A 22,709-nucleotide genomic window follows, 5' to 3' on the forward strand; every position below is an offset into this window, starting at 1 on the left:
TTGACCGACCGCAGCAGGTTTTCTCCGAGAAACCTGAACAATTTCAACCTTCTGAGGCGACTGACAGTAACGTCAAGCCCTTAGTTTGTAACGGAAGAGCCAGCGGTGCCGAAGTTGAGGCGACAGGACAGAGGGAAGAAAGTAAATCCCGGAGGGAAAGCGTCCGAAGTGAGCCTGAGGATCAAAGCTAATGCTAACTTAGCCTGCTAAATAATTACATGGAAGCTGTTGTTTTTTTGAGTAGTTGTTTGTTTTTTACGTAACTCAAGGGGTTACAAAATAGTTGGTAACCGAGAGGTTTAATTTATATGTTATAATTAATTTTATTTCCAACGAGGTTTGCCTCAACACTGTAGGCCACAGGCGACTGGTGTTGAGTAGCTACAGTGGCCGGGGTGTTTTTTCGAGGTTACCCCGGCTCTTCTCTCTGTAGGGCAGGTGATTTTGCTAAAGGTAGTTTTGGCTTTACACCAGCTTCTTTTCGGGAGATTTCAGTTTTATTAAGTTAGCTCAAGCTTGGTACTGTCTAAGGCTTGTGCTTCGCAATGCTGAAACCCCAGCAGCAATCCGGCTCAGGCGGGAGAAAGGCGACTAACGGAACATCAGGGCCCGGCGGTATGTCTTCCCCAGTCAGCGGCATCAACAGCGGCGGCCGGACACCGGCTGGAAGGTGAGCGGGCGGGGTCTCTCTGGGTAGGACAGTCCGGGGATTGTCCCGTGCGCGCAAGGCCTACCGGTTAAAGCACCCTGCTCAAAGGGGGCGTGACTTGGACATAGAGACTTTGTCTTATCCAGTAGGATTCGTTATATTATGATGGGCAGAATCTATGGACCAATAAAAATGCTGTTTGTTTTATATAGCCGAATCAGTGAGGTGGGTCCGACTTTGTGAAAACAATAAAGAAGCATTAAGGCTATGCAAAGTTTAGCTGGCCTGTCAGTGCAGAAAATCTGACTTGTCGTTTCGATATGTCGTAGTTTTGTTTTCGTCTGCTGTCGTTATAATTCTGTAAGTTATTAACGGTGCAGAGACTCCGGCATATATGAATCATGTCGTTAGACGTTTGTTGACTGAAGTCTTTGTAGCTTCGTCTTTGTTTTGTAACCTTGTGTGTAACCAGTAGCAGCGATAAAATTACATTTTATTTTAGCTTACCTTCTTTATTCTTAGCAATTTCCTCATCTGAATTGATCCTGATGCTTTTGTTAAATGTCTCAATAGAAATTTTATTTCGTTAATTATTTTAATCTTAAAAGGGAAAAAAATACGTCAGTGTTTCTCTCTTAGACGTGTGCAAGTGAAAGCCTAGTACCAGGTATATTACGATTTTTCATTGTCATATATTAAGAAAAAATATTTGATTTTGAAATATTTTTGCCAAAAATCAAAATAAAAAATTGCACGTTTGTTGTTGAGAGATTGCCCCATAGCAATTTCTAGTTTTCTTGCTAGTTTTGATCAATAAATTTTTTGTGTGTTTTTGAAAGGGCTATGACACATTAAACAAGACAAATGTGTTGGAGGTTATTTCATGGATGTAGGGATTTTAAATCCAATTAAAAATGAAAGATTTATAAGATTGTCTTTTCTTATTTATGTCAAACTGAAAATAGAAGATCAATGCACAAGCAGATTGGTGCTTCTCTTAGAAATTAAGACAAGAAGATTTTTAACAAACAAAAACGCTGGTTTATTTATAAAACCTTGACAAGTTATGTTTCAGAATCACAAAAAATTACTTTAAAAAATATGATCTTTGGTGGTTGATCTAACCTTTTAAAGAGGTTAAATGTAAATAGCAGATGATAATGATTTATCAGTCCCTTCAGACAGCCTGAATGTCTTAGGTATTAGAAACAGTAACAAAGAAACAAACAAAATCAGTTGGCATTTTTTAAGTAATAACAAAAAGGTAAATTGTGATATAATGGGATACATAATAAAACATGCTCAGGTATCAAATCAGTTAAGTTTTCAAAACACAAAAACAAAAAAGATGGTTTTTCCAATTACATTAAACATGACTGTGTTAAACTTGACATAACTGATAATATTGAAGGTGTTTTGACTTTACATTATCAATAGAAATGGTTGAAACGCTGACCTAATGATGGAGGATAATATAATAAATTAAATAACTGGCAGCAGTATTACTGTGATAGTAATATTGTAATGTTCAAGTTATTTAGAAAAAAGTAAATATTTCTTACTTTTAAAGTATATCTACAATTTAAAAACAGCTTAAGAGTTCAATCTGCCCGACAGCCAAAGTTTTTAAAGTCAATATAATAGTTTATCTTTGAAAATAAGATAAGAATACTTCCATTTTTTTTTTTTTTAAATCAAATCATTTATTTTTATACATGTGGAAAGATTAACAGGATACTTGCAGTACAGCTTCTTTTAAGGAAATAGAGCGGAAATCACAGAACCAGGGAAAACTGACCAGCATAAGTCATTTATCTTATTTGACCTCTCATGAAAATACTTCAATCTTTACAAATTGCTACATTTATGTCCGCAGTGAAATAACAGCAGCCCGGGAACATAAAAAAGTGACTCTTCTTCTAAATAGTTTTTTAAATTCTGTTTCTTGCAGGAATCGTTCCTCTGCAAAGCCGTCGTTTCAGTCCTCTCCTGTAAGTATACCAAGCACAAAAATCTGCTTTAGCTGAAGAATTAATGAAACAAAAACAAGAACAGCATTTAAATTAGAAGGATTCTGTTTTAACTTCAACAACAGGAAAATATTCCTTTAAAACTTTACATGATTTTCAGTATTCAGGTTATTTTAATTATTTTTTATATGGGATTAATTTATAATAAATGTTTGTTTTTTTTAAATCACTTTACAAAACTAGTACTAGATGTTATTTATATGCATACTATATAGTTTTATTTTCACAGCAATCCAGTCATTTAAATAGATTAAAAGTTCAAATCATAATTTCTCATTTGATTCAAGTCATAAAAGATTTTAATAAACGGAAGTTGACTTCAGGTTTTCTCACTTATCATCTGTGACTTGATTTTTCTTTAAATTATTCACTTGTCTTTAAAATGGATCAGAATTAAATACATCCCAGGATGTCAACATGACCAACTCAAAGTTAGTTAATATTTGTATAATTTAAACTGATTAAAAAACTTTTAAAATCTCTTCTTTTTACAATTATTTTTACTAATGTAGATGTACTGATGTTTAAAGTTTTCAGTCTTATTCTGCACACCACTTTGTGATCTGTGTCTTTTAAAGCTGGTGTATAAATAAATATTTCTCTGGTTTATGTGTCAGGTGTGTGTGAAACTCTCTCATGATGCGTACCTGTGTGTCTCCTGTGTACAGGTGTTTGAGGGCGTGTACAACAACGCCAGAATGCTTCACTTCCTCACAGCTGTAGTGGTGAGTCAGTCATTTGGGTCTTTGTCAGGTTTTCCCCCCCCAATTAGTCTGGAAGAATTACTTCCTTCAGTTTGTGTGACTAAGTAAAAACATTAGAGGTCAAAGACAACCAACATTTTTCCATGGAAGGATTGAATGGTGATAAGTCACACCAGTATATCTAAAATTAGCAACAATATTGCTTTGAATATGAACATTAAAACCTCAGTTCTGTCGCCAATACCTTCACTAAGGTGTGTTAAATGGCATTTATAAACACATTTATTCCTGTTATGGTGGAGCAGCAGCTATTAGAGGGGAGACGAAAGACGAGGAAGCAACAAAAACACAAAAAGTTATTTTATAGTGTCATTAAGCCACTTGTGGGTTTGGATATGTTGGGTCACAGTGAAACAGAGCTGATGATGATGATTCTACACATTATGTGGAAATCCATTTACTTTCCCTCAATGTTTAATCTTGTTCATATTTGGCAGGATAAATATGAAATGGGATTGAAAATGAATAATAAATAGGAAGGAATGACATTTGTCTAAAATAAAACGTCTAAAAAAATCACTTCATATCATCAGGGGTGGGCGATGTAGGCTTAAAGTTTTACCACAATATTTATTGGTACTATTCTGAAAACAATTTAATTGTCTAAACAAACTATTATTGCCACATTTTACAATTTAAGGTAATTGTACAACTATAACAAGCAATTATACCCCCCATATATGTAGAATAGAATATACTATATTTATTGATCTTCAAAGGGAAATTGCTTATTCACTGACAAGCTGCTCCATCTAATGTATTAATAATACAAATATAACCAGAAGAAATAAAGTTTATAAAATATATACATCTAAGACTGATGTAAGTAATTCAGTATGACTGAATATAAATAAAGAACAAGCATGCACATGCAATTGTGTTAATCTATAAATGAGTGCAGAGAAAATTAGATTTAAGTAAATCTTTAAATATAGTTCTGCTCTTGAAAAACATCGATTCTTATTTGTAATGCGCTTCTTTAAGACATGAAGAAGTGATGCATTTACTGCTCATAGGATCTGCATTTAATTATGTTTTCACATTTAAATATCAACAAACTGTTAACAACAACAAACTCTTAGAAGAAAATAGTTAAAATAACAATCCCACCAATATAAACAGGTGTGGGGGTTTTATTTTTAAAATATTATAATTGAAATTTTATTGATTTTCCACTTATGAACAGTTTAAAAATGTTTAGCCAGATAAAAATGAATATCTGATCATGTGAAACCAGGTTGGAAAAGTTTTTAAAATATTTCTTCAAGTTGCATCATATTTCTCCTAATACTCTTTATACACAGGATGCTGCATAATAAATGTGCCAATTCTTCTGTAATAATCTGTTAATATAGTATGAATTTTGGAAATAAAATGTTTATTTTTCAGGGTTCCACCTGTGAATTAAGAGTGAAGAATGGCAGCATGTTTGAAGGCATTTTCAAGACACTCAGTTCTCGGGTAAGACGCTCTTAAACACCATAAATTTAATCAGATTGAAATGGGAGCTTCGATTCGGTTGTTAGCTTCTTGTGCGTATCGGCTCTGTCCTAATATTTCTGTTTGCTTCCCAGTGTGAGCTGGCTGTGGACGCTGTACACAAACGCAGCGAGGAAGAGGGCTCGTCATCTGCTCCGCCACGCAGTGAGGACATTACTGACACAATGATCTTCAGCCCAACAGATCTGGTTACAATGATCTGCAGAGACGTTGACCTCAACTACGCTACCAGAGGTACGAACATTGTAGCTTTTATCTGGATTAAATGCTACAAATGATTCTTTGAAACTGCACAATTTGAGCAGTAAAGATTATATTACTTATTCATGCTATTCCCCCCAAAAAGCATTAAGCTCTGTCTGAGGAACCCCTTTGCAAACTCACAGACGATACGAAATATGTAAAGAAACATCAACTTTTCAAATGTTTTTTTATTTAATATTCAATCATTATTACATTAATTTATTTTAAATACTTCTGATTTTAGATGACCATGATTTCTGTGGTGGAAAAATTTATTATCAGATAATGTATTATGGCTTTATTACCAGATAATAAAATTTTTCATAACAATCCAGTCTTTCGATTAATCGTCTCAGCCCGTTTGTTTTGTCTTATCACATCCCACCTGCTGAACTTCCCAATCATACTAAGTTATATATGATTGGTCAGAATAGAGCCAAACTGCTAAACTTCCTGAAGCCAGAAAACATGTTATATAGTTTGTTGGAGGAAGTATGAACAGCTGGACCAAAACGCTGAACTCCTACCAACATTATTTTCTGATAACATGGAAAATAAAACCACGTGTTGCAACTCCTCAGTCATTATTTCCCTGTGAACTCGTAATAGTCCTTCCTCTCTGTGTGTTTTTTTTGTTCCCCAAATAAAAGTCGTGACTTTGTGTGTTTTTGACTTTCAGACACCTTCACAGACACGGCCATCAGCTCCAGTCGCATTAACGGAGAACATAAGGAGAAGGTCCTACAGAAATGGGAGGGAGGAGACAGCAACGGAGAAAGCTACGATCTCGAGAATGATGCAGTAAGATGTTTTAGAAACCAGAAACGCCTCGTAAAATGGGGGATTTCTGCTTCCCATCCCATAAAACGCTGCTTGGGTTTTTATTGTCTCCTTGATTCTTCCTCTGCAGTCCAATGGCTGGGATGCAAACGAGATGTTTCGTTACAATGAAGTAAAATATGGAGTCACATCTACATATGATTCCAGTCTCTCCATGTATACGTAAGTTCATATGATTCATGATAAATTTGTATTTAAGAATGATTTTACTGTAGTTATAAGTTTTATTCAGGATCAATAAAATAATGATTCTTATTGTGTTTAGGTGTAAATAACTTGGAGCTGACGCAGAGCTAACAGAAACCTGACAGAAATATGATAAATGCTGTTTATTCCCTTTGCGCTAATTCAGTGGGGATAAAACTTTATCTTTTATCGTATACTTGCATTAATCTGCCAATATTAATATTATATTGACTGAAAATGGTGTCAAAATGACAATATTATAGTTTATTGCAATAATTTATGGGACAATTTATTGTGTAGAAAGATTACAGGCCTTATATTCTATTATTAAACATGCTTTTTGTGTTCTCTCTAATTTTGTATTGGATAGGACCACATCTGTCTAATGATTTACTGTTACTCTGATAATTAATGATAATAATTTGTTATGTGTATGTTTTTTAAATCAATCCAAATGTAATTTTCAATCTTGGTGTCTTAAATTTCTGAGGGAAACATGCAGAAAGTTTTATTTCTGCAAAGATTTACAAATCCCTTTTCTGAGAATAATGTGACAAGCTTCATTTGTCTAATTAAATTATGAAATGTTTAAAAATAGTGAGCTCTTAGTTTGTCATTGAGCTGCTTAAGTAGAAAAAATATTTTTTGGCTCATGAATACTTTGCTGCAGCTCTAAACATTTCTTCCGTCCTCGCAGCGTCCCGCTGGAGCGGGGCAACTCCGAGGTTTATCGGCAGAGGGAGGCGCGCGCCGCCCGCCTGGCCAACGAGATCGAGTCCAGCCCCCAGTACCGCCATCGCGTCGGCTTGGAAAACGACGAGGGCAAGTCAGAGGAGGAGAAGTACAGCTCCGTGGTGCGAGACGGCAGCGATCGCGAGAAAGGTCGCGAGAGCCCCCGAGACAGAGGCAGCGAAAAAGGCAGAGACAGTCCTGGAGCGAGCAGCAAGTAAGACCGGATCTCCATGAAATGTTCATGTAGACCAGGGGTCACCAACTCCAGTCCTCAAGGCTACCATCCCGCAACTTTTAGATTCACCTCTGCTCCAAAATGTCTGAATTTCCTCACCAGCATTCATTCCTCTCTGAAACAGGCTGGAAACGAGCAGTTTATTTGATCCAGGTGTGTTTGAGCAAAGACGCATCTAAAAGTTGCAGGATGGTAGCCCTCGAGGACTGGAGTTGGTGACCCCTGATGTAGACGTTAAGCAAACATGCTCATTATGTTGTCCCTAATAACTTTACCGCTGTACTAGGACCTATTTTAATAATCTATTATTCTGACGATTAATCTTTCTTCATTTAAACAACTAAATTTTAATTTATCTAACTTCACCTTTTCTGAGTCTGTATTCCAAAGTTACAGATTAATCAATTACTAAATTAGTTGACAATTATTTCTATAATCGATTAATCACTGTTAATGCGATTAATTGGCACTACTGAGATCAGATATGAAATTATGTGAAAGGATTGACATTTGAAATGCCGCACCACCTGGTTTTGGTTGTTTTTAGTACATTTCTGATGTACTTCCTGTTTCTCAGAGAGGGAAAGTACATTCCACTACCTCAACGCCAGAGAGAGTTGAACCGAGACCGACCCGAGAGAGGTCCCGGTGGGCCGCCACCACACAGTCGACTCGGCGGAGGGTACCGGCCCACTCCTTCATCCTCGTCTTCGCCGAGACCCCAGCTTCCTTCGGCTGCTGGACCCCAACCCGGAGTCTCTCCCTCGGAGAGAAGCAGCCCTCAGTCGAGTAGAGTCGGTGCATACGCTGCCCACCATGCACAGGGAAGTCCGAGCCCAGGTTCCGGTCCGGCGAGCCCGTACACGCCTGCCTCTCCTGGGGGGTCAGCAGCCACCCCAGCCTCTGCTTCTACTGCCACGTCTCCATCCAGCCCCCCCGCCCCCCACGGACATCCTGTTCCTCACTCCCACTCACACCCGCTGTCTCTGTCTGATACTGGCAGGCCTGTTAATGGAGGTAAGACAGGCTGTCCGTGCCTCCTTAAAAAGTCTTAAATTAAGGCTTTAAAATCATTCAAAGTTGGCCTTGAATACATTAATCACAGGACTTTAATTTTGTCGCAGCAGGAATATTTGATCTTGTGAGACTTCACTGTCAGGCAAACATTTGAGTCAAACATAATCATTATGTTCTGTGACTCAAGGTAGCTGCTGCTACTGCTAACTAACTGCTAATATACCCTATCTGGCTAGCTTTTTCATGTCTATCATGGGTAAAGTGTAAACTTATTGCCTGCTGACTAATTTGTGTTGTGATGCAGCTTTTAAATTTAAGAAATTGTCTTAAATTCATGTACCTAATACTAAGGCCTTAAAATGTCTTAAATCTATTTAAAAAAATTAAGTTGGCCTTACATAAGTCAGTCATAGGTCTTAAATTTCATCATGGCAGGATTATTTTATCTGTAGTTTTTTTTTCCTCATTATCATTGCGTTCTGTGATTCAAGGTTTGCTTCTTATGCTAACTAGCTGCCAATATCCCCCAGCTAGCTAACTTTTTAGTGTCCATGTGTAAATTGTAAATTTATCACCTGTGGATTCACTCCTGTTGCCAATTTGTACGATCTTGTACTGCAGGTCTTAGATTTAATTAATGGTCTTAAAAACTTAAATTTATGCATCTAAAACTAAGGCCTAAAAATTTTTTGTAAAAGAATAAAAAAAAAATCAAGTTAGCCTTAAATAAGTCAATCACAGGTCTTAAATTTTCTGTTGTGGGAGGACGATTTAATCTGTAGTTTTCTTTTCACGTGGGACTTTTCTGTCCGACGAATGAGTGCCACTCTACTTGAGTCACCTGCGTTCTGACTGCTGCTGCTAACTAGCTGCCAATTTATCCAAGCTAGTTTGCTTTCCTGTGTCTATCATGGGTAAAGTGTAAACCTCTTTTGCCAACCCATGCAATGATGCATTCATTCTGCTAAAAATCTCAACATTACTATGTAACATATTTTCTTTTATACATGTTTGTCTTTAATTTTTTTAAAAGTCTTAAATTTGTTGGTGAAACCCTGCATGAATTAAATCGCTGATTGTTTCATCTGCTGCCTCACTAATTTGAGTAGCTGAGCAAAGTTTTTGTGTCTTATCAGTTTCTGCTGGAACATCTCCTAAAGCCCAAAGACCTTCACAGCTGAGTCGGACAAATCGTGTTCCAAACCCACTTTCACAGTCCACAGGTAACAATTCAAATTCAATAAAACTTGGTTCCCTTGCAGCGTTTTAGCCGGACTTACCGTGGTGTTTCTGATGTCCTTGCAGCCACTCGTTCTCCTAAATCAGCCTCTTCCCAGGACTCGCCTTTCGTAGACGTCTCTGTTTCCGCCCAGAAGACGTCTGGTCCCGCCCCTCTCTTCACTGTAGATGGTAAAGGCTCCCAGCCGGCTGTCTGTTTTTGTTCCTGCTCACCTGGGTTTTATAGAGTCTACAAAATCAATCCTGCAGTCGCAAAAACTTTAATTCAGCATAGTTTTAGAGCAGATTTGATTTCTATTTATTTTTGCCTTTGCAGTGAATGAGATCCTCGGTGCAGCTGCTAAAGAGCGCTCTGCAGAAAGCCCCGGCAGCACAGAGGACGGCAAAAGCAGTAAAGGTTTGTGAGCTTCGGACATTTAAGGAAAATTCATCGGTTTATTAAACGGCTGCTCAGTTTTTCTGTTTTCCTCCATTAGCTCCTTCGGTTCAGCAAAGATCACAAATTGAAGAGCTGCGGAAATTTGGCAAAGAATTCAGGGTAAGCCTGTTTATGTTAAGTTTGTGTTTTTAAAAAATTTATTAACAATTATATTGATCTAGACTTTAATTCAAAACATTAGTCCTGTCCAGAGGTGGGCAGAGTACACAAAAATAGTACTCAAGTAAGAGTAGCACTACTTCAACATATGGTTTACTCAAGAAATTACTCAAGTACTGAGTAACTGTCATCATTTAATACTTAAAAATTACATCCTCAGATGGACAAAAATATAAAATGAAGTGGGAAATTTTGGTATTTTAATTACAAAACGACAAAAATTCATATAAGTAACAAAATCGGGCAAAATATTATTTTTCCAAATGAGTTTCTTTGAATAAAAACTTATGAACTTTAACAAAAACAGCAGCTGTGTGTGTCTGTGTCGGGTGAATTTTTGGTTAAAACATGTTTGTTTTTATTCAGTGGGTAGAAAATACAGAAATTTTACTCAAGTAAGTGTAAAAATATTTCATAATATGATTACTGAAGTAAAAGTAAAAAGTACAACATTGTAAAAATACACCTAAAAGTATATATTTTTTTTAGTTACCGAAGTAAATGTAATTCAGTAAATGTATCTAGTTTCTTTACTTTAAAAGCTACTCCTAGAAAGTGAATAAATAATTTATTACTCCTGGCATAACATAGTTTCTGCATTACCTCGTTGACCAGTTAGGAAGGTAACCTGTCACATTCATTCCTCTGTTGTTTTTAACTCCTTTCCCAAAGTTGCTTTGATAATTCATGAGGTTTTATCCTCAGTGATTATTTATGTGGTTTTAGTGTAACTTGAAAATATGAGTACATAGGTGATACTGTGTCATAAATTGGATGAAATAAGGTTTTGTAGATATTTCAAGCTATGTGCTGTTGGAACATTTGTAGATAAAAAAATTTCCTGACCTCTTATTGACTTCTTGAACGCACACACAGTCTTAAGATTTTCACTTTATTATGACCTAACTCTGTTTTCCAGCTCCAGCCCAGTGGAGCCAACTCCAGCTCTCCCAGCTCTCCGGCAGCAGCAGCGCCTCCTCCGGTCGGTGAGGTGACCCAGACAGGTGCAGTCAAGCCTCCGTCAGACACCCACCCACCCTCAGAGCCCAAACCTCAGCCTCCAGCTCCCAGCCCCTCCCAGTCCCAACCTCAGCATTCACCAGCTCCCTCTGAAGAGCCCACCAAGGACGCCACAACGCCACTGGGTACCGCTGCTGCTTCCACAGCTCCCATTCCAGACAGGCAATCACCAGCAACCCCTCAGCCGGCCAGGACCCCGGGATCAGAGGATGCTAGGTCTGAGTCAGGAGAGCGTACTGATGGTGTGGCAGAGTGAGTTTCAGTGGCTGTGAATGGTTGAGGGTATTTTTTCTGCACGTTCACATCCCTGTTGATAAATAAAATCATTCTCTGTCTTTCAGTCAAGTGAAGAAATCAACTTTAAATCCAAATGCTAAAGAGTTCAACCCAAACAAAACTCAGATGCCCATGGTAAGAAAGTTCATCCACATTATCTCTTCTAATTGTTTATTAGAGGATTATATGGAGATACTGTTGAGATTTGATTGATGTTGATAAAAACAGTGGTTGAAACGATTAATCGTGATTAATCGATAGATAAAATGAGTGTCAAGTAATTTAGTCATCAGTTAATCATTAACTGGAGTATATAGACTCAAAAAGTAATTTGCTGAAAGTGCAATTTAGTCATAGAAGTTAAGCCAAAACGGTACAAAAATGATTAATCAACTACTAAATTAGTTGACTATTATTTCAACAATTGATTAACCACAATTAATCTGATTATTCATTCCACCCTAGTTTTATTCCCTTTATGCTGATGACATTTTACTTTTTACTTCAAAGCCTCAACTTTCTTTACCATCCGTTTTAATCTTTTTCAGGTTATTATCTGAATTTGCTCAAAAGTGAAACTCCTGATGTGTAATTTTAAACTACAAACTTGGAGACATCTTAAAAAAATCATCTGTTTACCTGATTATTTGCTTTATTACAGACAAAACCCAACACTGCACCGACCCCGCCTCGTCCAACTCCTCCAAGCCCGGTGGTCCTGCAGCATCCTGGCGGGCAGGGACCGCTCTACAATACGCCCTACCTCTCCTACGTGTCACAGATCCACCCTGTACAGGTATAAACACGCATCACTGAGCGATTTCATCTGGCAGAGTGACAAATATTCAAACATATTTATAGTTTTTTGTAAAAAAAACAACATTTTTTTGTATTTTTTGGGTAAGAATGCAAATTTGATTTAATCTGATGAAAATTAACACTTCTTTTAAACACATGATGCAGTTTATGGGACATAAGTTGGGATTTTATAGTAAAAGTAGCAACAATTTAGTTTTCATCGACCTGTTTACTTTTCCTTCAGGCTCAGCCAATGTACCAGTACCCAATGTCGACAGTTAACCAAGGAAAATACCCCAGGGGCAAAGGTAACTGCTCTTATTGTCTCACCTGAGTAAACTTGTATTGCCACACTTCCAACATTTTCATTTTAAAATCAGGGAATGATCAGATTTTCTTGCTCCAGTGACTGAGTGCCCCATCTAGTCAGCTTTGATCAAACTCCAGTTTGTTTGCCTACAAAGTCCCGTTAATGCATCAAACTGGTTTGTTTGGCTCAGTTCAGTGTGAAAGCAAACCCCACCAGCTGGAAATATTAACAGATGTGGCCACTGTGGAAGACTTGGTTTGACTATCAGGTGTGAAAACACCGTAGAAGTTGGTGAGATTTATCTGAACGTTTTCTCCTCTGCAGTGCCGACGCGGCCAGAAACATCACAGATGCTGCAAGCTGCTGCATCAGCAGCTGGAGCCCCTCTGGTGGCGTCTCCGTACCCTCCGTCGTACCTTCAGTACAACCCGCAGCAGTACAGCCAGCAGCAGGTCATCCAGGCCATGACGCCATACCCTGGACAGGTACGGCGCTACATAAAGGCCTTAAATGTCCTTCACCGGGCGGCTGGAGGTAACGGCCTGAACTCGTTTGCTTCTTCTACGCAGCCCATGTACTCCATGCTGCAGGGCGGAGCCAGGATGATAAGTCAGGGCAGCGGCCCCCACCCCCAAGCCCTCGGCCCGCCCGGAGGGCCGCAGTTCTCCACGCAGGGAGAGGGGCCCCAGGGGCCGCAGCAGGGCATCTATGGTGAGTGGGGCTGGGTTTTCAAGTCGGGACATCTCGGCAACAGGCAGTTTTTTTCCCCATCACTTTTAAGTTTTTTCACTATAACAAAATGGAACCAAACTAAACCACCAAACAAACAAAAATAAAACATGTCTATTAAACCAAAACCTGGATTTAATAAACATATTAAATTAAGTTCTTGAGTAAACTCAAGAAATTAAGTAAATTCGAGTAATTTACTCGAGTAATTTCTTGGACAACTTCTCTTACTTGAGTGAAGTTTTGGATATTCTTCCCACTTCGTAACAAACATCGAGCCATTCAAGTTCTTTAAAGAAAAACCATATTTGTGACGGCCTTTCTGTTTGTGTGCAGCGCCGCAGTCCTTCTCCCATCACTCGGGTGCCGTCCATCAGCCGCAGCCTTCCAGCACCCCGACCGGCAACCAGCCGCCCCCACAGCACGCTGCTCCCAGCCCTGGGCAGGTACCACATCCAGAAATAACCCTTTTTTTCATTTTCACTGGGTTTTTTTATGAGACTGTGACTTTAAATATGCAGCAGAATTAATTAGATATTTTAGAGTTCAGAAATTTGATTGACGTAATTTTCCAAGGCGAGAAAAACTTTTGGAAACGTAGGAGAGGAAAGTTGCAGCTTTGAAACAAGACTTTACAGCAGAGACACAACTTTATTTTTCTTCTGTACCCCATTTTTCACTTTGCTTATTTTTCTTCCATCCTTTTGTGACTTTATCTGTCCTTTCATTCTTTTTTTCTTTTATATTTTCTTTCTTTCATCATTACTTTTGTTCACCCTTTTCTTGTTTTCAACTCATTTCAACATTTTAGTTTTTCTTTCTTTCCGTCATCTGGTTCTATTGTCCGTCATTTAGTTCTTTCTTTTGTCTTTGTTTCTGTTCACCCTTTTATTATTTTTTTTCCCTGTCTTTCTTCCTTTTTTCCTTTTATCTTTTCATTCATCCTTTCTTACGGCTGTCATTTGCTTCTTTTTTCATCCTTTTTTTTTTTTTTTGTCTTGTTTTTGCAGTTTCATGGTCCAAATCCTGACGAGTGAAAAATCTGTAAATTTATTGTGAATTTTGTTTTTTAAAATGTTCCAGAAATGTAATTTCTGGATGTATTCTGGAGTTTCCCAGCAGCTCTCTGTCTGTTAGTATTAATAACTTGTTCATTCGAGTCGATAGATTTAAACTCTAGCTCCGTCATGCTGATATAAGCGGTGAGTTCTGAGTGGCGGCCTCATCTTCAGACGTCCGGGTTCAGGTTTTCTCGCTGTGTCTCGTTGCAGAACGCCCAGTCCGGCCCGCAGCCTCAGTCCTTGTACCACTCAGGTCCGCTGTCGGCTCCCACTCCGCCCAACATGCCGCCGGGCCACACCTCCCCGCAGGGCTCCTACCCCATTCAGGGCTACAGCATCCACAGCCACCAGGGCCTCCCGCCTGCCTACACTCTGGGCCAGCTGACACAGGTACGTCTCTGCCTCCTGCCCGTCCTGCTCTACTTGGGCGGGATCTAAGCTCTCTTTGGCTCCCATCAGGCTCACGTTCAAGGAGCGATGGCGGGTCCTCACCACTCAGGCAGCCACGGCCAGCCGCAGCTAGTGATGCTGCAGACGCCGCAGCAGGGACCGGGCGGCGTGCCGCAGCACCCGCAGCACGGGCCGCAGCAAGCACCGCACCAGCACTTTTACATAGGACACCCACCAGGTAGCCACTGTCGTTCAGATACACTGCGGTATCGTATTCGTCATGACAAATACGATACATTTACGTTTAAAAACTCAGAAACCTTTCGGTTAATCAATCAATAAATAAATAAATAAATACATTTCAGTTAGTGTGAAAAAAAAGACTGAATTATTTTTCAACTCTTTTCTGTTTTTTTTACAAGGGCATTAAAACATATCGGTAAATCCAAAAACACGATTAAATGAAGTCAGGTTTGTACAATGTAACATTACATTGTAGATTTAAAAGTAAATTTATGCAAAAATAAAACTCTGAAATTGTGAGATCAATTTCTCAAAAAACTTGGAATTTTCTGAACTTGAAAAAAACTCAAATTTGGAGATTGTCAGATATTTTCTAAAATTTACAAGAAAATTTCCAGGATCGAAAAGTCAAAAGTTTTCTAGAAAAATGCTCGGATTTTTCAGAGTTTCTAAAGTCAAGAGTTTTTGACTTTTGAAACTCAGAAAATCTTTTTACGTGAATTTCCATGATCGCAGAATCGCGATTATACCGGCGATCTTAACGGATTGTGTTGTTCTCCTGCACAGCGATGCAGGTACAGACGCACCCCGCCTCTTTCCATCCACCTGGAAACTAAACGCCTCCGTCCCATCCTCCATGACGTCCTGGTCCCCCCTCCCCCACTTCCTGCTGGACCTGCGGTCCAGGACAGAACAACCCAGAACTGACAGAATCACACAGAGGAGAGACGACGACACAAATTTCTCACGGCACCTTACTCTTCTGCTGTGATGTTGCTCATCGGCGAGAGCGTCTGCCCAGTCGAGGACATGTTTATTACTGGTGACGATGAAGATGAGAGGACAGCCGCAGCTCTTCCCTCCACCTTCTTCCCCGCTTTTTTTTTTTTGTTACCCTGGACTGGGGAAAGAATCAGAAACAGGCGGGGGTGGGGGCAGCTGCAGACGTTTTTTTTCTCTTCCAGACATGTTTTTAAGCCTTGTGAGGTTTTGTATTTACCACAACACGAACGGGAAACGGACTGATGTAAAAGATTGAGAGCGTGACAGAGGAGGGAGGTGAAGACGTGAGGGGACTTTTAGCAAAAAAATTTTTAAAACTCAATCTAGTAGTGAAAATCTGCCCCCTTTGCCCTTCTTCTCTCCTGTAGGAAAATATAATTAATAAAAAAAAATGGACAAGACAAAAAAAAGTTTAAAAACAATGACTAAAAAATAAAGTTCTCTACTCAACTACTGTCTTTTGTTTTTATTTTACTTTCTGCTGTAATGATGCAAATGTTCCCCAAAACAATTAATCGGATTAGCTGCGAGTAATATGTTTAATCGTGATTAATTGGCTCAATTGTGAGTGATTAATCGTCATTACTCGCATTTATCATGAGTAATCTGATTAACAAACGTATACATTTTGCATTTAACTTGGAAAAAAAACAACTTTGCAAATATATACTACCCAGTACTGCTGTAGTGATAATTTTATACTTAATCTGGTTAAAATTCTGCCAAAAATAATTAATTCAATTGATAAGATGGTAAAATAATAAACACCTAAACAGTATTGATAAATCAAGCGGGAAGAGCTGACCTTATCATTTAAAACATTTTTTTCAACTGCAGATTCATCTATTCACTAATATATATATTTTTGCCTTGAACATGTTACTGCATTTAAGGCAAAAAAATATTTTCTATTTTAAAAAGGATCTATTTGCATCTTTTAATGTCTAATATTGTATGAAAGGCTTAAGTGGTTGAAAAAATGGCACATCCTGTAGATCATTCAGATCAATCGATTAATCATTAGAATAATTGATTAATCAGTTACTAAAGTAATATCGTTACAATACATTAGTCCGTGTCAACTTTGTGTTTTGCATCTTTGATCATTTGTCTTTATTCAGGTAGACTAAATTAGGTAATTTCCTCCACTGTTATCTCAGGAATGGCCACCAGGGGGAGCGCTCTAAACACAAGCCAGGCTGTTGTCACCCATGAGGAAAACGAGTCTGGGTTACTGGGCCAGGCTTTTCCCTTCAGGCTGAATTGACAACACACTTAGTGGGTCGATGGGAGCTCTCCGGTTCGTTGGCCCGGTTTCTGCTGCTGTTTTAGTGTGAGAGGGCGTAGAGTTGTTCGGCGCAGCGCTCCAGTCGGTCGCGGTACTCCAGGTTGCTGTAGTTGCCTTCGGGGACCCCCTTGGTTCCGTACAGGAGACCCCAACAACAGGCGGCGATCACCGCTGTGCTGTCGCTGTCACCTTGGCAGAATCAAAGAGGAAGGTATAAGCAAGTCGTTTTACTTCGCAGTAGTAGGGATTAAAGTTATTAAGTAAAGTTGATTGCTCTTATCGATCGACTGATTGGTTGGTTGAGCGGCCATTTTTTAAAAACTGAGTTTTTCTTTTGTTTCAAAATGGCCGACCGTCTTTCCGTAACATGCAGTGCTAAATTTTTAAAGTGCATATAAACATTTTGGTGTTAAATACTGATTGAATAAAAAGAAAATGGTGGTATTCTCACATTTTTAAATTTAGAAAGCTTCTTTTCTATCATGCTAAGGTTCCTGTTATGTCTTCTGGTATCCAGTCCTCGTCTTCATAGCGGATCACAATTTTGGTTGAAAGTTGCTCCATCATTCATCTGCGCGCTATTGATAACTTGAGTTTATCGAGTGTTTATATTTCAAAACGGCGCTGCATCAAGTGTATTTTGCATCCACACCGGACTCTGTTTGGACCGTAAAACGGCAGCAGCAAAAAGCTCAACATATGCAGAACTAGCCAAACTAAACTCTCATTATCTAAGAATAATTTTGTGCAAAAAAAAAAAAAAAATATATATATATATATATATATATATATATAATGAAAATATTTTGTAAAGCCCACAGGGCACCTGTAATGTTTAACTCTACATTTTCTAACTGACCTCCATGGAAAGCAGCTCTGTTCATCAGCTCCTCCCAGTCGGAACCGGCGCCCAGTAAGGCATCCAGCGCTATCATGGGAGCATCGTGGCCGCTGCGTCCCGCCCAGCCAGACAGACTGAAGCTCTTATAGGCCTCGTCCCGCTCAGCTGGGCCGAAGGACGGGGGCCAGAGCAAAGGGCCCACTCCGTTAGAGAGGCCCCTCAGGTCCAGGTACCTGAGGATGGAGGCAGAGCATTGATTGATAGCCATCTAATCAATTAACTTTATCTATCAATCAATCAGTCGTCTGTCAGGCTGGACTTTAGTATTCTCTGCAGCTGGACTGAATCTAACAGGGACATTTGGCACAAAATCATCTCACCATGTTATTCATTCATTTATAAACGTCTCAGTTTCAAACTAAATATTTTATTAACAATCCACACAAAATTTTTAACTCTTAACTTGTTAAATATTGACGTACCGTTGAGCTAACTAAATACTTAGTTTGAAACTAAAGATTTAGCCAGCTGTATTTAGCTAAATATTTAGTTTTCAAAACAAATATTACATTACAATAATATTAAATATGAAATATTTAGTTTTATCAAATTTTAAAACTAAATATTTAGTTTGAAAACTAAATATTTAACTTGAAAACTAAATAGCTAGGTATTTAGTTTGTAAATTATTTAGTGAGTTAACGACATTTAGTTTGAAGGTAGAGATTTAGCTTGTTAGCTAAATATTTAGCTTGTTAAACATATTTAACAAATATTTAGTTTCAAACTGTGACATGTTAAGAATGAACAACATGGTGAAAATGTTATTAATTTAACTTATGACACTAAATAACTCAAATTTCTGATTGTGAAACTTACCAAACAGCGGCCTATGAACCTTTCACATAGATGAAAAGGTAAAATTAAAACATATTTTATTGTTTCTCACCACTGCCACTTGTCGCAGAAGTAGCCCCAATCGCGCTCCGTCTCGTCCACGGCGAAGCCCCGGCCCTGGACGATGGTCCGCGCCACGGGGCAGGCCTCGTTGATCAGGCCCAGGCCCCAGGTGGTCATCGGCCGCCGCTGGACGGCGTAGGAGGCGAACAGGGCCGACGCCACGGCCCCCAGGAAACCCGTGGGGTGCGGATGGGTCATCCTGCCCGTCTCCACGGCAACGGCCACGAGCGACAACAACTGGTCAGGCTTCGGGTACCTGAAGCAGGAGACGTGTCTCAAATTATCTTTTCACAGAGTCAATTTCTTTCAATTAACTAATTAAAGATCAATTTTAAATGTTTATGGCTCTGCTAAAGGAAAATTCTGTTTCCTGGAAAACTGAATTTTTTTTGACAGATTTTGAACCAGATTAAGGTAAAATTGAGGAGTTCTGGGTAAAACATCCATCCATCCATTTTCTTGCACCCTTTTTCCCTCAGTGGAGTCGGGAGGGGTGCTGGTGCCCATCTCCAGCCAACGTTTCGGGCAAGAGGCAGGGTACACCCTGGACAGGTCGCCAGTCTGTCGCAGGGCAACACAGAGACACACAGGACACACAACCATGCACACACACACTCACACCTAGGGGCAATTTGGAGAGGCCAATTAACCTGACAGTCATGTTTTTGGACTGTGGGAGGAAACCGGAGTACCCGGAGAAAACCCACCATGCACAGGGAGAACATGCAAACTCCATGCAGAAAGACCCCAGGCCGGGAATCGAACCCAGAACCTTCTTGCTGCAAGGCAACAGCTCTACCAACTGCGCCACTGTGCAGCTTATCAAATTAGTTGACGATTATTTCAATTAGCGATAATCACAATTATTGATTAATCGTTTCTTCCATATTTGGAATTAAGCTGAAAAAGATGAAGATTTTCATTTATTTTTCACCAGTATGAGCCACGCCTTGTGGGTTTGTTGTTTTAAAAAAACAAAATGAAACGGGCTGAAGTCAGCAGGACGAAGCGTCTTACTTCAGACCGATGCACATGGACCGCATGGCCGCGCCGCAGCCTGTACCGTCTGGGTTATACGGCACTCTGTAGCCCTCTTCCTCCCCTGGCTTCAGCTGGGAAACGCCTTGAAGAGCACATCACAGCTGCACATCTATCTTTCCAAACAGCAGATTTTATTTAATTTTACAAACAAAACATACCCAGAATGCTGGAAGGGCCGGGTTTCCTCCCGTCCATGTCCTTCATGGCTTCCACATACCGACCGGCCACCTCATGCAGGAGCTCCTCCCCTGTTTTCCCTAAAATAAATGCCACAATTTTCAGACTTTAAATAATTAGAAATACAATTTTTAGAGCGCTTTCTGGACACTCAAATCTAGAACTCATCTGATTGGACAATTAAAAATCCCCTGTTTTCCCTAAAATAAATGCCACAGTTTTCAGACTTTAAATAATTAGAAATACAATTTTTATAGCGCTTTCTGAACACTCAAATCTAGAACTCATCTGATTGGACAATTAAAAATAGGTCAATTTAATTGTCCATTTTTAATTTTGGTCTTAAATAGAACTTCAATTAAACTGCAACTCCAGACAAGATTGGGAATTATATTTAACACTTAAGTTGAGGAAAAACATGAGAGATTGTGGTAGGTTTCTAACAATTATTTAATAATCAGTTATTCTAATGATTAATCGATTAATCAGATTAAGATTTTTTTGTTTATATACAATATTAAAATGCATGAAAACCATAATGAAGAATTTATATACCATTTTTTAAAGTAGAAAATAAACTTTTCATTGCCTAAAAGGCAATAGCAATAATATACAGTATTATTATTGACAATTATTTGAATAATCCATTAATCCAATTAATCGTTCAGCTGTAGTTTGTGGGTTTGTTGACCTCACCTGTTGCCAGTCCTTCAGCTGTTGCCAGGTGTAGAACAGTGTCGTCGCTCACCGGCCAATCAGGAAGCTCCACCTTGATGTTCTTCAAACCGCCGAGCTCCTGCAGCTCCTACGGGGGCCAGAAGAGGACAAACATCATGAAGTTTTTCTGCTTCAAGATCAGCTCCTGAAGATGCAGGATTTAGTTTCCTGACTTGGTGAATAGCTGGTCCGGACTCATTATACTCCCAGAGCTGGTTCCTGTAGCCCAGAGCATCACCGGCACCACTCAGCACCATGGCCGCCTTATAATGCTCCACCGTAGCAAATCTGAAGGGAGAAACGAGGGAGAAAGAGAAACGATCCTGGACCCTTAACTTGGTTATGCTGCTGTCAATCCACAAACCTTTCTAAGAGAAGACATCTTGTATTTCTAATAAGATAAAATAAACGTGTCTCTCGTATACAGATTAGAAAAGCTAAATTTAGCTAAAATGCTAATGTTAGCTAAAATGCTGACAATAGCATGTGGGGTGTAAGTAGCATGTTGACTATCATTGACTTGTTCAACTTAGCAGAAAACTGTGTAAGTAAAACTTAGCTAAGAAATTAGCTAGCTAAAATGATGCCTATTTTTGAACTTTGTTTTAATTGTAAAGAAAGGATGAAAAAAGTGTTGGCTATTACTAGCATTTTGACTATCATTGACATTTCATTCAGTATAAGTTTAGCGTTCATATCAAAACTAGCTTAAATGCTATTGTTAGCATGATAGCTATCACTAGCATGTTGATTTGCTGTGGCTATGGTCAGGTGGAACCATAGACAGCAAATCCTAAAAAACAGCTTCTTTTTAGATCTTTAAGACCCGACTCCATTGACTTGTACAAAGATGTGTTTTTTCTTTTTCTTTTGTTTTGTGCTAACTCCAAAAACCATGGTCTCAAAATAACAATATTATCACAATTTCTGGGGCAATTTAATGTCCAGCTAAAAATATTTTTTGTGACATGCCTAGTGATAACTGAAAATGTTGTTTATTAGAAAGTTAGAACATTACACAAGATCACAGAAAATTATTTTTAATTCAGAAATGTTATGACTATCATGGAGACTCTATAAGAAGGCTGATCTCCTCCATGCCACGCTGCACTGATGCAGTGGTTCATGCAAAAGGAGCCCCAACCAAGTATTGAAAACACATACAGTGTAGTAGTTTCAATGGGCCAACATTTCTATACAAAAATTTTATTGATCTTTGACATTTTTGGACAAAATAAATAACTTTTCTTGTAGCTATTCTATAAATTCTGTGAATTCAACTTTCTAACATTTATTGCTAAAATAAATAGAGTTCTCGGATTTCCTGGGAAACACCTGTGCATGATATTCCTCCAAAGTGGGTCAGTGGTTATAAATATGTTTATTATGACGTGTTACGCTTCTTAGCATATAAATAAGCGGTGATTCAATAAAAAGTAACTGTCTGGCTTTGTTAGAGGGTATTGCACCGGTTCGGTATCGCACAGAAACGCCGTTATACAGCATCAGCCTCACCGGTCCATTGTAAAGCGTCCTTCCCGGAAATCAGACCTCACGAGGCGGACATTCAGATTAGTTGCCACCGAGGCCGCGGTGCTGCGGTCAAACCAGGCTTCGCTTCGGAACAAACGGTCCAGCCAGCCCCCCACGAGCCTTTTTCTATGGCGCACGAGTGCTCAGTATTACGGTAAGCACATTTACCGCTTATTTTCAAAATAAGAGCCTGCTTCCGGGGCTTCATTATTTTCCCCACGTCTAACCAAAAGCAAATATTCATTATAATCTTTAATGACACACAATGACGCTTTCTTTTTCAGAATTTAAAATCTCCTCTGATTACGTACTGTTCCTCAAAATGTTTTATCCATGTAAAATTAAAAATATTACTCTAATCAATTGCGCCACTAGATGTCACTGTTTCATCATGTCTGGAATTTCAAATACTTATAAAGTCAATATTGTCATTTTTTGAGGAGAAAATATCTGAATACATTCAAGAAGTACATGTTATGGGATTAAGAATGTTTATTTTGATATTTGAA

The 22,709-nt window shown here is 38.9% G+C and overlaps 2 protein-coding genes across 5 annotated transcripts; one reads left to right on the forward strand and one right to left on the reverse strand.

Annotated features, from left to right (window-relative positions):
- The first annotated feature begins 26 nt into the window (after nt 1-26).
- On the forward strand, nt 27-15,610 carry atxn2l (ataxin 2-like). Of its 4 annotated transcripts, none has more exons than XM_017310952.2 (24): nt 27-168; nt 564-670; nt 2,601-2,640; nt 3,348-3,404; nt 4,833-4,904; nt 5,018-5,177; nt 5,866-5,987; nt 6,097-6,188; nt 6,910-7,158; nt 7,757-8,196; nt 9,333-9,419; nt 9,502-9,606; nt 9,752-9,832; nt 9,912-9,973; nt 10,953-11,305; nt 11,395-11,464; nt 11,991-12,125; nt 12,372-12,435; nt 12,762-12,922; nt 13,007-13,148; nt 13,503-13,612; nt 14,438-14,617; nt 14,687-14,855; nt 15,428-15,610. In XM_017310952.2, exons 2-24 carry the CDS (start codon nt 618-620, stop codon nt 15,475-15,477), a joined length of 3,054 nt encoding a protein of 1,017 aa, XP_017166441.1. In that variant the 5' UTR covers nt 27-168; nt 564-617; the 3' UTR covers nt 15,478-15,610. The 4 variants fall into 4 exon arrangements, with proteins under 4 accessions (XP_017166441.1, XP_008435003.1, XP_008435001.1 ...); XM_008436781.3 differs by having other exon boundaries at nt 28-168; nt 561-670; XM_008436779.3 differs by lacking the exon at nt 27-168 and having other exon boundaries at nt 371-670.
- Nucleotides 15,611-16,094: 484 nt separating this feature from the next.
- Nucleotides 16,095-22,346, reverse strand: adprh (ADP-ribosylarginine hydrolase). Its single transcript, XM_008436784.3, has 8 exons — nt 22,183-22,346; nt 20,841-20,955; nt 20,647-20,755; nt 19,932-20,030; nt 19,750-19,855; nt 18,722-18,988; nt 17,791-18,005; nt 16,095-17,120 (listed from the first exon to the last, which is right to left on the reverse strand). Exons 1-8 carry the CDS (start codon nt 22,188-22,190, stop codon nt 16,972-16,974), a joined length of 1,068 nt encoding a protein of 355 aa, XP_008435006.1. The 5' UTR covers nt 22,191-22,346; the 3' UTR covers nt 16,095-16,971.
- Between the last annotated feature and the right edge of the window lie 363 nt (nt 22,347-22,709).

Source organism: Poecilia reticulata, chromosome 19, assembly GCF_904066995.2.
Source record: "Poecilia reticulata chromosome 19, P_reticulata-male-v2, whole genome shotgun sequence".
Classification (NCBI taxonomy): Eukaryota; Metazoa; Chordata; class Actinopteri; order Cyprinodontiformes; family Poeciliidae; genus Poecilia; species Poecilia reticulata.